Source organism: Mus caroli, chromosome 8 (genome assembly GCF_900094665.2).
Source record: "Mus caroli chromosome 8, CAROLI_EIJ_v1.1, whole genome shotgun sequence".
Lineage (NCBI taxonomy): Eukaryota > Metazoa > Chordata > Mammalia > Rodentia > Muridae > Mus > Mus caroli.
The window spans coordinates 68970477-68983479 of NC_034577.1; the positions used below are offsets into that span (position 1 = coordinate 68970477).

The 13003-nt window shown below is 46.7% G+C and overlaps 1 protein-coding gene across 6 annotated transcripts in view; it reads right to left on the minus strand.

The window, feature by feature from the left end:
• The window catches only part of Arhgap10 (Rho GTPase activating protein 10), a 262572-nt gene that overhangs the window by 157230 nt on the left and 92339 nt on the right, over positions 1-13003 (minus strand). For all 6 annotated transcript variants that reach the window (XM_029480512.1, XM_029480513.1, XM_029480514.1 and 3 more), the window contains exons 5-7: positions 7342-7443; positions 1638-1748; positions 1036-1140 (exon numbers count right to left, since the gene is read on the minus strand). In XM_029480512.1, coding sequence (XP_029336372.1) covers positions 1036-1140; positions 1638-1748; positions 7342-7443 — 318 coding nt within the window. The remainder of the gene's footprint in view (positions 1-1035; positions 1141-1637; positions 1749-7341; positions 7444-13003) is intronic.

Sequence of the window (13003 nt, forward strand, 5' to 3'; positions counted from 1 at the left end):
GAAGATCAGGCAGAAAGCAACTGAGAGAGACAGAAGTGGGCAACCTCTGGCCTGCACGTAAACCACACGTACAGAAAAAGTAAGGCCCCTACCATCGGAACGATGTTGAGGTGGACTGGAATACATCAGGACACACAGATGTGCACATCTGTTTTAAGTTCTATCTCCCTAATGTCTAAACCATAGCACAAAGACGGCCCCCACACTTGCGTGTTCTAGATGTGCTATGTGAGACGTTGTCACAGTGGGCTTCTAACACACTCTAACGTTGTTCTCCCAGGACACCTAAGAAAGGTCTGACCTGGAAAAACCAACTCTTACCTATTTTTTTTCCTTTTCTTTAACTTTTTTGAGTGCACATATGAATGAAGCATATAGGGTGTGTGCATGTTTCTGGTTGTTAGTGTTGCACTCACAGGCCAACTGAGCCCCTGAGAGTCCTCTTCTCCTCCCCTGAGATTATGGCACAGTTTGCCAATTGGCTTTGCATGGGTCCTGGGATTGGAACTCAGGGTCACACGGCAAACACTTTACCCACTGAGCCATCTCAGTCTAAAGCAATCAGCAATCATAGTAGGAATCTCCAAACGTCATTTTTCATCATCAGGCTGAACAAAGGACAGCAAGGAAAACTGGCAGCTGTGGACACTGATACATCAGAGAGCATGCCCAAAATGTAGGGACGGGGAAATTCCATAAGCCAGTCTGGGGAATGAAAACCATGACTGACGGTCAGTCAGGATCGCCAGGTGGAAGGTCAGGATAGCGGGTTGTTACACAACAGCTCAGAGTTAACACAACCAAGTTTACCCCCAAGAATCTGCCCCAGAGAGCCAAGGAAGGACCTCCAAAGGGCAGAATTCCTGGAGCCTCATCAGCTTCAGCGATGTGTTACACCAAAGTTGACCACTAGATGGCAACACATCCCCACTTTCTCAGTATACCAGCCTGGTTTTATAAGATTTTGAGACCAGAGTAGAAAAAGAACTGCACCCCAAACATCTTTTATATACCAGAAGGCTTTCCTTTCCTTACATTCTGAATGTTGATTTGTAGTTCCATCTTGTAGTGATTGAAGTCTTTGGAAAGCTCATGGCCTTGATGATAGAAAGTGAACATTCCCTGAAAGAAGGACAGCATCTATGACAAAGGAGAGGGGCTTTAGTTAGAGCATGCAAGGAAGGAAGCAAGCAAAGCCTGCATCAAAACCACCATCCAGAGCACTGCCATCCGGAGCACCCAACCTCCTCCCTGTCTGTCCCGCCACTGAAATAAAAGTAGTTCCAAAAAAGTCACTAGAAATTAAATAACTGTAAATAGGTGATCTGTACAGAAAATTATGAACAAGTTGTGAGTTCAAATTCCCTAGCACCCACATAAAGGTCTATCTCCATGCCTGTAACAGAGTGGGGACAGGGGTCACCGTATGGCGGGGGGGGGGGGGGGGGGCCCCCGTAGGGGGGGGGGGGGGGGGATGTGCCCCTTACCGGGGTGAGGAGGAAGCTGTGCCAACAGGGCCTCCCAACGGTTTAGATGTTTCCCTAGACTTTCCCTAGCTGTGTCCATCCTTGACAACCTGTGAGGTCTCCCTTAGTGTTTTCACAAGGATCCACAGCAACGAGTGTCCTGCTACTCACGGGCTCCACAAACTCGAACTTCTTTCTTTCTTGGATTTCCTGGAGCTTGCACACATATTCAAGCGAGAGCTCATAGAAGTGCTGCCGGTTCTGCTCCACTTGGAGATCCGCCTGTGTTCAAACAAGCACTGTTAGTTGACCCCACGGCAGGGAACTATCCAACTGGAGGTCGATGGCCTGGTGCTGGCCGTGGTGCGGGGCTTTTATAAACCTGTGTTAGAACACATGTCTTACTCATTGTTACCCTCCTGCCACAGCAGGACAGAGCCACCGCTACAAGGACATACAGAAAAGTCTTCTTTCCAAACTCTAGAGAAGAGCGTGATGACCCTCAAAAGACTGAAGATTAAGGAAAACACTTCTTTCTGGGACAGTCAAAAGCCCCATCGACACCACCTGCACACACACACACACACAGGCATCCACACACAGGTGCACACACACTACACACAATGAAATATAACAAAAGGGGACAAATCATATTGGGTAACATGAACAGCTATAACACCAGCACTTGGGAAACTATGGCAGGAGGACATGTCCAGGGCTAGCCTGGACTACACAGCAAGATCGTGGCTTTTAAAAATAAAAGAAAAAAAGGAAGCAGATCCTGGCATGCCACACATGGATGGACTCTTAGGCTCTCAGATCCTGGCATGCCACACATGGATGGACTCTTAGGCTCTCAGATGAAAGGCAATGCACATCAGACATAAAAAGAGAAACTCCTACACATGCGGGAGCTACGACAGACCAGCAGAATGACAGAAGGAAGGACGGTAGGGCTGGGAGCCCAGGAGAAGTCACAGCTTCACAGGTCAGGGCTTCTGCTTGGGTTGGCACGAAGAAGGTCTGGAGACTGGTGGGGAATGGCTTACACAGCCAGGTAAAGCATTAAGCCAATGCCTGCGCAATATTCGAATGGCTAAAATAAACTGGAAGATAAATATTTTCCAACACATTTTCAGAAGTTTATAAAAACAAGTCTAGTATTTGTCTGGTACTTAATTAAAAGTCTTTGAGTAACATAAAGTTTAAATGTCAAGTTAGCAAAATAAGAGCTTCTACCTAAAAACCATGACGTTTTGTGTCTCATTATTCACCTACCAACAGTGTAACCCAAAGCCAAAACCCTTAATCACGCTGAGCAGTTACACTGTGGAGTTGGAAGCAGTGGCTGGCTCACGTGATGCTCACGGGGCGTCACTACCTGCAGAGCAGAGAGTCGTGCCTCACGTGTCCTCCGTATGACTTGCCCTCAGATGATGCTGAGCTCCTTGCATCTGGACGTTCTGAGCAGCCAGAGCTGCTGGGCCCTCCACTTTATGATTCCCTCCCCGGATTCCCGAGCCCACAGTGAGCGCGCCACAAATTCCAAGTGTACATAGGAGCACAGAACGATTCGAGTCTACGATGCACTAACTTTTCCCGCCATGTTACGATTGGGATATGGCCTACATATGCCCTGTAAGGCCTGGCCTCTGACACGTCGTTCTTGGGGGTGATGGAATCTTCAAGAAATGAGGCCTGTTCCAGGGACACGGAGACACTACTGTTGGAGGGATTAAGATCTCATGGAAGTGGACGAATTCCCATGAGACTACATTGTGTTAAGAAGCCTGGTACCTCCCCTGAATCTCTTACATAAACACTGTCACATGAAGCACATGACCACAGTGAGGACCCCATCAAAGCCAAGCAGACGCCACTGTCATACTCTCAGCTCTCCAGAACTATGAGCTAAATAAATCTGTTTTGTTTATAAACTCTCCATCCATGGGAGTTTTATAACAATACAAAATGAACTTGCACACACGGTAAGCAAAAGCTGAATGAATGAAAGAATTAATAAACAACTGTGTATTATAATCCAATTGTAATTCTATACATGCAGAAGACAGGAGATTAGTCTCACGCAATGTTACTAAAACATTATTTCTTTAGTGATATTTAAACTGAAATAGTATCCTTTGCCTCCTGGGGGAAAATAAGCACTAAAGACCAAGAGGGATGGAATCTTCTCCCGTAGCCAGTATGTGTTGTAGTACAGAGGCTGTCTAGAACTCAGGAACATGGGTGGTGGGTGGGGGTGAAGGTCCTTGTGTCTGAGACCCACAAGGCTGGAGCAGCAGCTTCGAGGAGAGATATAAAAATGACCAACACCAGGCACGCGGCAACAGCCCTACTCTCCTCGGAACAACACCAGGCACGCTGCTGCAACAGTCCTACTCTCCTTGTATCAACAAGAGGGGAGAATGGCTTATGCGTCTTTCTGTGCCCCTGCCCAGTGTCATCCTCAGAAGAAACCTTTATTAACTTCTTGAGCAAAAGTCAGTTCACTGAAGATCAGCCACACAACAGCTCACAAAGGCAATGAGCACCCAGAACCAAACCTTCTCCTCTCGAAGTCTCTGCTCTCTTTAAGGTCTACACGATTAACAAGAGAGCTGTTTTCAAGTGGGCGTCTGTATGACTGTGAAGAGTAGAGAGAGCAAGACAGAAATGAAACTGGAAGCGCCGTCTTCAGCGCCTCTTCAAGCTCAGGACTTGCAGTTCAATCATCGCTGAGACGGATGACACTGCCAAAGCCATACCTCACTGTGCACACATCCTGTTTGTGGTTCTCGCTCTGACGGGCACTATTCTAGGAAGAATGAATAGGGGACTGAACTGTAGCCTTCAGAGGGCATATGGTCACTGAAGGAAGCCAGGTAACACTACCTAGGAAGAGTAAGAACAATAAGCCAGAAAAGGAGGCCATGTGGACAGAGAGCTGGAAGGAGCTCTGCTCTGTTATGCATTGTAATGCTAAATACTGGCCCTGGCTGCCCCAGGGACTAGGAGATCCTTATGCCATCCAAGTGCTGCTATGAAACTGTGCTCCTTTATCTGCTGGGCAGGAGAGGTGGGTTCCGGGGGTTGGGGTCTGAGGAGAGGACCACAGGGGAGAAAAGATACTATAGGATAAGGGATCATGAGAACTGACCAATCAAAGTAAGAGCTGCCCAGCCAGACGTGGCAAATCATATCGCAGGGTTACTGGCAGGGAAGTAGTCATAATAAATAGCATAGATGGGTAGTATATGCTCAGCTCTGGTGCTTTAAAAGTTTATGATAAATATAAAGGTTGAAGGCCTTTTATCTGGGAACTTAGTGATCAAAAGTAGGGTAGAAACCCCGATTGAAATTAATTATTACCATAACACACAGGACCTGAGTGGAAGCTATCTGAGCCGGTATCTGAAGGAGACAGACATGTGGATCTGAGTTAGGACATAGTAGGCAGGGGTTAGGGTATGCCTCTGTGGTAAAGGGTGCAAGCCCCAGAAAGAAATGGGCTTACTCTGAGCAGGTGTGCAGTGCATGGCACACAGAGTCCTGGGCAGGTGTGCAGTGCATGGCACACAGGGTCCTGAGCAGGTATACAGTGCATGACACGTGAGATCCTGGGCAGGTGTACATTGCATGGCCCTATGGCTTCTGAAGTCACCATCTCCAGGGCTTTCAAAGAGGAATGAGAAGGGGCCACGTGCTGGTGGAAGGAGGTGGAGTGTGGGGGCCGAGGCTGCCTCCTGCATTATACACGAGAAACGTTTAGAGCAAGATGTCTAATTAGAGCGATGTGGAGGTGGAAATTAGTTTGAGGCATAAAAATCCTCTCTGAAGTAATTGAAAGTGAGAATGGAGATAATGGAGAAGAGGGGCGAAAACAGCAGTAGACCAAAAAGTCAGCAGCTGCCCTTGCAGAACAGATGGGGGTGGGGGGGCATGCACGGCAGGGCTTCCTGCAGAGACTGGGGTGGAGGTGGTGGCATGACCGCTGCAGGGCTTCCTGCAGAGAGTGCCACAAGCTGAGGCAACAGACTGGAGCATCAGGTAGAGCCACGCGTGGCTTCCTACAGTGACTGCAGCAAGGACAGGGCAGAGAGCCTTACACCTCGAGCACTGTAGTGAGGCATAATCAATACAAAAGCTATCTTCTCTTTATAAACTATAAAATATCATCCAAACATCAAAGGTATAATAAACACAAAAAATATCACTTGTAGATGTCAAACAACAATGTGTGCCCTCGTGGAGTCTGTCAGAGAAGCATACAAGCTTGATTTCCTACTATTATCCTCTGGGTGCTATGTCAACAAATACATACACTGTAGAACATTATGCCCAGGTTCGTTTGTGTTTAAGAACAAGCAAACGGACAGAAAGCAGTTTTATGCATTTGTTGGGAAGTCATAATCCTATATGGCACATCACATTATTGCTAATAAAACTTCGGTTCTAGGCTAAAGAGGTGGCTGAGTGCTCAAGGTATAAAACACTCAGTATTGAATATTGAGGTCTTCAGTAACTGAGGGGAAATGGAGAGTGTATATATGAGCATATGATCATACTTCATATTTGTATGGTGTGTGAGTGTGTGTGTGTTCTCAACGATAAAGAACTATTTCTTCAGAAAAAAAGGAGTGCATGCTGTTCTTATGTAAGTCGTGCTCCCAGCACTCCTGGCCAGGTGGTTCCCACCAACAGGAACTCCAGCTCCAGAGGACCCAGCACTCTTCTGGCCTCTGTGGGCACTGGCAGTCATGTGTACATATATCCACGTACACCAGCATTCACGTGTACAGATTCCCCCATATATACATACATACATATATACACACACATATATATATGTAATTTTTAAAAAGTAAAAGAGATCTTTTAAAAGCCTATTATAAATAACTAAGTTACTACTCAAGCCTAGGAAAGGGAGGAAAAAAGTAAAAAAAATTTAGAAAAACCTGGGGAAGCTGAGATAAGATACAAATTCCTTTCTGCTTACATACTGATGATGATGAAGAAGGAGAAGGAGAAGAAGAGGAAGAGGAGGAAGAGGAGGAGGAGGAAGGGGAGGAAGGGGAGGAGGAGGGGGGAGGAAGAGGAGGGAGAGGAGAAGGAGGAAGGGGAGGAAGGGGAGGAAGGAGAGGAAGAAGAAGAAGAAGAAGAAGAAGAAGAAGAAGAAGAAGAAGAAGAAGAAGAAGAAGAAGAAGAAGAAGAAGCAGCAGCAGCAGCAGCAAACTCCATCTATTAACAGCAGTAGAACAGATCCACTTGTCAACAGGACGCTCCCTGGCTCTCCGAGACTAATGGTGTTCTCACATCTAAGAGACAGAGTGTAGGCTCACACAGTCCGATTCATCAAGACAATGTGAAAGCCAAGAACAGGCCTAGCTGTGTCTACTGAGTGTGGAAAGTGTGTGAGCTTTGTTTGTTTGGGTTTTTTTGTTTGTTTGTTTGTAAGTTTTCAAGACAGCATTTTTCTGTGTAGCCCTGGCTGTCCTGGGGTCCACTGTGTAGACCAGGCTGGCGGTGAACTCACAGAGCTCTGCCTGCCTCTGCCTCATGAGTGCTGGGACTAGAGGCGTGCGCCACTGTGCCCTGTATGAGTAGCTGTATGTGTTCCCTCCAACACTGACTAACATCGCTCCTGTGAAAACCTCAGAGCCTAACATTCACTCTCATCAATCAATACTGTAGGACCTCCATCGCTGCCCCGTTTCACAGAACCCTACTCCGAATTCACTGCGCCATCTGCTTTCTCCTGTGCCTACACAATCTCAGGTGAAAAGTTCTCACAGGTAAAATACATTTTTAAAAGGGGTGTACTGTGTGTTTTTTTTTTTATTTCGAAAGCAAATCCACAAGAACCTGTCAGGAATACCTCCTGCAAGTGTGAGTCCTTCTTCCTGGCAGACAGCGTCAAGTGCTTGTCGATGAGACTGTAATTCTTTTCCGTCTCTTTGTCAAACTTCTTTTTTTCTTCCTACAAATGAAAACCAGACAATGGTGATTAGACATCATACACATAAATGACATGTACAGTTAACTTACCAGAGGATAAAAATATGAAAAATGTCTAAAATAAAGCAAGGGGCACAAATCATGGCGGAGCTTCTGAGACAGCGCCACTCTCTGACTCAGCGCAGGACCAGGAAGACATTCCCCTTGCGGTGCTGTGCGCTCGTGAGGTTTTCCCCAACCCTTAACGACATTCAACTCTTCATATTCGTTCGAGTTGAGAGGTAATGGTATGTCAACCTTCTCTCACAAGAAGAAAAACAGAAAAGGCTGAGCGTAAAAGACAAACTTTCAGCTGGGTGGTGGTGGCGCACACCTTTAATCCCAGCTCTGGGAGGCAGAGACAGGTGGATCTCTGAGTTCAAGGCCAGCCCGGTCTATACAGTGAGTTCCAGGACAGCCAGGGCTACACACAGAAACCGTGTCTTGTGGGAAAGCGGTGGCGGGGTGGTGGGGGCGGGGGAGGTCTAGGGGGGTTATGAATAAATAAAAGCTTTTTTTCTGGACTTTGCTACAAGTTGAAACTCATTTTAACGTCAGTAAGTTTGGCCATGTTTTTGATCCTAACGACCCTAAGACCTCTGAGGGAAGTCATCAGAGCCCAGTTTGACTGACTCTGCAATGCTCCACCCAGAACTGCTAGCGCTCCAGCCCTGCCACAGATGCATAGAGCACTGAACAGAAGCCACAACGGGCCAACAGACCCCCTACCCACACTGACAGACACTGGCCTCAGCTGCTTTGCTTAGCTCACACCCTTCTCCAGCACCACCCGAAACTGGAGTCTGCTTTGCTTCTGCTGAGAAGGCACTGAGAAAACAAGTATCCCAGCTTCTGCGTGCAGAGATGACAGAAGCCGCTGCTCAGCTAGATAAACTCTAGCCTCATGAGAACACACTACACCCTTGGATATTAAAAACATGTCCATCGACGTCCCGGTCCCCCCTGCTCCTCACTGCGTCACAGGCTCACCCCTTTCCGTATTATCTAGGTTTCCTAAGTCAACGACAGTTAACTACCACAGCCTTTTCTCACAGGAATTAGAGTTCACAGCATCTCTGTGTGTATACATCCATTACAGTTAGAGTTCACAGCATCTCTGTGTGTGTACATCTATTACAGTTAGAGTTCACAGCATCTCTGTGCGTGTACATCCGTTACAGTTAGAGTTAGCCACTATATCTCTGCTTCCCTGGTGCTTCTCGTTGACTGTTTTCAGAGCACAAAGTCCAGTCCACCCCACACAGCTGCCTCCATCGCAGCGACCATTTAAAAGCGGCCAGCGTGGAGACTGCATTATGACTTAGATACATGTGGCCACTCGTGTGCTGCCCACCTGCAGGACACTACACCGGCAGCCCGAGTACTGCCTCAGGAATGCTCCCACCTGGCACGAGCTGGCATGAGCTGGCACTGCACAGATGCTGTTGTGTCTGCTCCTGGAATCTCGGCTCACACAATTATTCCTCCGTGTTTATTCTGTGTGTGTGGTTGTAGCATATTCTTTGTGTTCACATTTCTTATATTAAAGTTATATAGATCTTAGGGAGCAACCAATAAAGAATGGAGCCTGCCCTTCCCTACACTGCACATACAAAAGGGTATAATAAAAACTGGCAGCAAAGTCCTAGAGTTTAAACCAATGGCAAGGAGCAAATGTTTCTTATGAAGCAGACATATAAACTCAAAAGAACCTCGGCTCTCCATGAAGTGTGGCTCACTGGAAAAGAAGCAGGTTAAAGAAAGATAAAAGCATTGGCAAGCCAGAGAGCCCTCCCCAGAAGCGACTGTGACAGACCTGGGCTGGTCTCCACGTGGGAAACGAGCCTGTCCCATGTGTCATCTCTTCTCATTTTCATCAAACAGCTGAAAGTATATCAACATGTTTTTATAAAATTACTGAACCAATTGAAGATTAAATATTACTCATGAGAAGTTATAATGTTATAAAATTGCACACATGAAAAAAGTGAGATATGACTTAAAATAGCATTGTGGGATAAAATAAAAGCAATATAAATACATAAATGGAAGAGAAATTCATGAACCTAAGACCCACAACTCAAATCAACAGACCTCTTAAAGGGCATTAATAGTAGAACATATACAAGGGTGCCTGGCAGAGAGCACCCCATTTTTAAATGCATCACTTAACCAGTGGGATTGGTGTTAACTATTTAACTGGGAAACAGAAACAGAACCCCACCCGTGTCAAAATCAATTCCAGATGGGCTGAGTCACCCGTAAGAAATGAAGCTGGGCTGCAGAGATCACCATCAGGTCTCGGAATAAAACAAAGGCAATCTAAGCAAAGCCCAAAGATCTTCTAGATTTCAAAACAATGTACAACATCCCAGTTAGCGGGGTAAACAGCAAATCGGGAGGACATTGAGAAGAGATCAATCACTCAGTTCATGGCCATCTTTATACTTCTTACTAAGACTTTTACATTTCCATAAAAAAAGAAGGAAATCAAAGGAATATGAACATAACTGTACATTGCGCCAGAATTTAGATTTTGTTTTGGAAGAGAGGTTTTTTTTTTAATTAGATTTTCTTTAACATGACTATCTTTGTATAGTTATCTACATTTTACAACTTTTCTTGAGAGACAAAAAGGTTAACCTTTCAGATGTAAACACTAACTAACATCCGATGTTTGAGGAGTCTAGAGAATTTAACCATTTACATAGGCAATTCTAACTCTTCTCTCGGTATTTGAGTGAGAAGGTGAAGGAGCACTCCTCACAGGGAACAAGGACCCAGTGCAAGCAGCTATTACCAAGGTCACTCTTCAAACATCCCAGGAAGCAGAGTCCTGTATCCCCTTTCGTCCTCCAGGGTCCACTAACATCCTACTGCCAGTGGGACCCAGACCCAAGGGTGTCCACCCCCCTCAGCTCACACGGAGCATCCCAACGAGCGATCCCGCCCTAGCTACAATCCCTCTCCTAGTGCCCTTAGCCTCTCTAAAGAGACAAACACTCAGCTCTTCCTCCTACACGATCCAGTGCTCCACATCCAGCACGATCCAGTGAGCATGCGCACACAGCACAAGCGTGCCAACACTGACCAGAGCCACTGTCAACAAGTGAACACTTGCTGTGGAGCCACCTAGCCAGTGCCACAGGTAGGATGCACCATAGCACCTACACACTTCAGGCCCAAGACCTGGCCAGTGGGCGGTATTTCCAGATCCCTGTAATTCTGGCAACTGAGGGAGAGAGGCCTAGAGTGGACCCAAAATGCAGTTCACCCAGGCACTGAAAGGATTCTGACAGGGCATGAAGCAGGGTCCCTGACAAGGTTGAGTGTGTTCCAAAGCTGGATGGGGTGCATCCCAGATCTCTGCTCAGCTCCCCACACCACTTTCTGCAGGGCGTGCTTACTGTTCTCCCACGGAGCTGAAGGCCAGCCAGTGCTTTAATTCCCTGTGTGCCCCACGGCCACACACTATGTCTTCTGAGGCACAAGTAGGTGCTTTATAACTAAAATGAAAGTAACAGGATTAACCTATGGCAACACTCCCTGCTATAGCAAAGCACTTGATACGACAAACCACCGGGAGAGGTTTGGCTTCACCCACACTCTGCAGTTATTTACAGAACCTTGGCGAGTTAGTTTATATTAAGTCTATCTGTGAGACATATTCCTGGAAAGAAATGTTTTTAAAATGTGACTGCAAGTTTTGTCCCAGGCTGAAGTGAGAAGTGATAGTCTATGAAATGACATTTATTTCAAGCCTTGTGTTTAAATGTTTGCGTCTACTGGATACCATCAAACTCCAATTGCTCCCCGAGGTCGGTGGAATAGTCAGTACAGTCTAGGGTGTCCGCTTGACTCTTACACACTGCTGCTACTCACACAGACCCACGTCTGCACTGCTACCTGGCTGGTCAGCTGTCAAAGAAAGCAATTTTACATTCTTATACTTGCACAGTTTACTCATATGCATGCCTCTAATGAACAACGGCTTTCAAGGTGCTGGGGGCACTGCAAAATAAATGCCAACACTGTCCAGAAAAAGGAAACAGCGTGAAAATGAGGTAAGGGATGAAGCAGGCCTCGAAGTAAACTTCCAGCAGCACCATTACAAGCCCAGAGCAGCCAGTGCCTTGCCAACTTGTCAAAGCCAGTGGGCTCGCACACAGGGTTTGATCCCACCAAGCCTACAAGAAAACACAGAAGAACCTTCCAAACAGAAACAAGCCCGAACCCGGCAGACGTGCGTCAAGGCAGGTACATCAAGACAGAGCACAACCATCCAGAGTACCTTGGAAGCTTTTTTAAGTCCAATTTACAGAAACCGCCTAGCGCCATAGATTACATTTAAACCATAGGCAAACGTGTAATTAAGCTTCTGGAAACGAGAGAATGCAGGCACAGATGAAACCAAAAAGCCCCAGAGAGGCAGGCACTGCGGATGAGGTCAGCACACGGGAAGAGGAGAGGAGAGGAGAGCAGGCCAGAAGCCAGGATGCTGACACCTGGAGACTCAGATGCCGGCACCTTGTAAATGTTCTGCTGTTATCTCCACAGGAGAACACTTCTGTGCCTGCTTTTTCAAGAAGCTCCTCAAACTAAGAGACTAAAGTCTTTGTAAAGCATAGCATGCGAGCACACCAACTAAAGGAATACAAGCGTGTGGTTGTCAAAACCGAACTGAGTGTCTAGGAAGCAGAGACACACAGATGCATGCACACAGCCACACACTCTAGCACACAGACACACGCATGTGTGCACGCACCCCCCTAAACTGCAAGTTCCTCTCTGGTTCTTACAGAACTATTATTAACCAAGTAAGCTCCTTTCTAGATATCTATGGTAAGGCAAGGAGGAGAGTAATATCTACGGAGGCTTCCAGAGGGTAATGAAATGAAGCGCGATCTTTAAAGATTTAACAACGTAATGTAAGGGATGGCTGTTTGTGCATGGCTCTGTTAGAAGAGACCACTTCTGTTTATTATATTTAAGGGTGGGGAGTTCTCCAGGGTCCCACCTGGTTTTTCCAGGGGTCATCAACAGACAGGACAGCAACTCCCCATACAGTACTGACCAAGAATGTAGCCAAGTCCTTCAAAAGCCTGCTGCCAGGATAGGGGTAGTACTTGGTCGCTGCACAGCATGTGTCTTATACTACATCAGTGCAGCAATCGCTCCCTGAAAGCGGCTGTCGACTGCTATGATAAACAGACATGGAACACAAAGGAAGCCTGGGGCGTGTGGGAAGGCAACGAGAGAAGATTCTGCTGATGGTCAGCAGAAGAAAGAAAGCATCCAGAACCTGCAGCTCATTGGCTGTCTGGGGAAGGCCAGGGATTTTTCTATCTGTGAATTTAAACAGAAAGGGGGAAAAGTTCACATCCCAAGTGCTGTGTGGAAAAAAGTAACAAACATGGGTGTTCTCTTCCCTACTTAAAATTTATTTGGCTCGTCTCTTTGCTCTCAGTGGTCGATAACACACAAATGGCGGTTTGTGCTTTGTGTCCCTCACATACAAGGGGAGGGGAGGGGAGGGGAGGGGA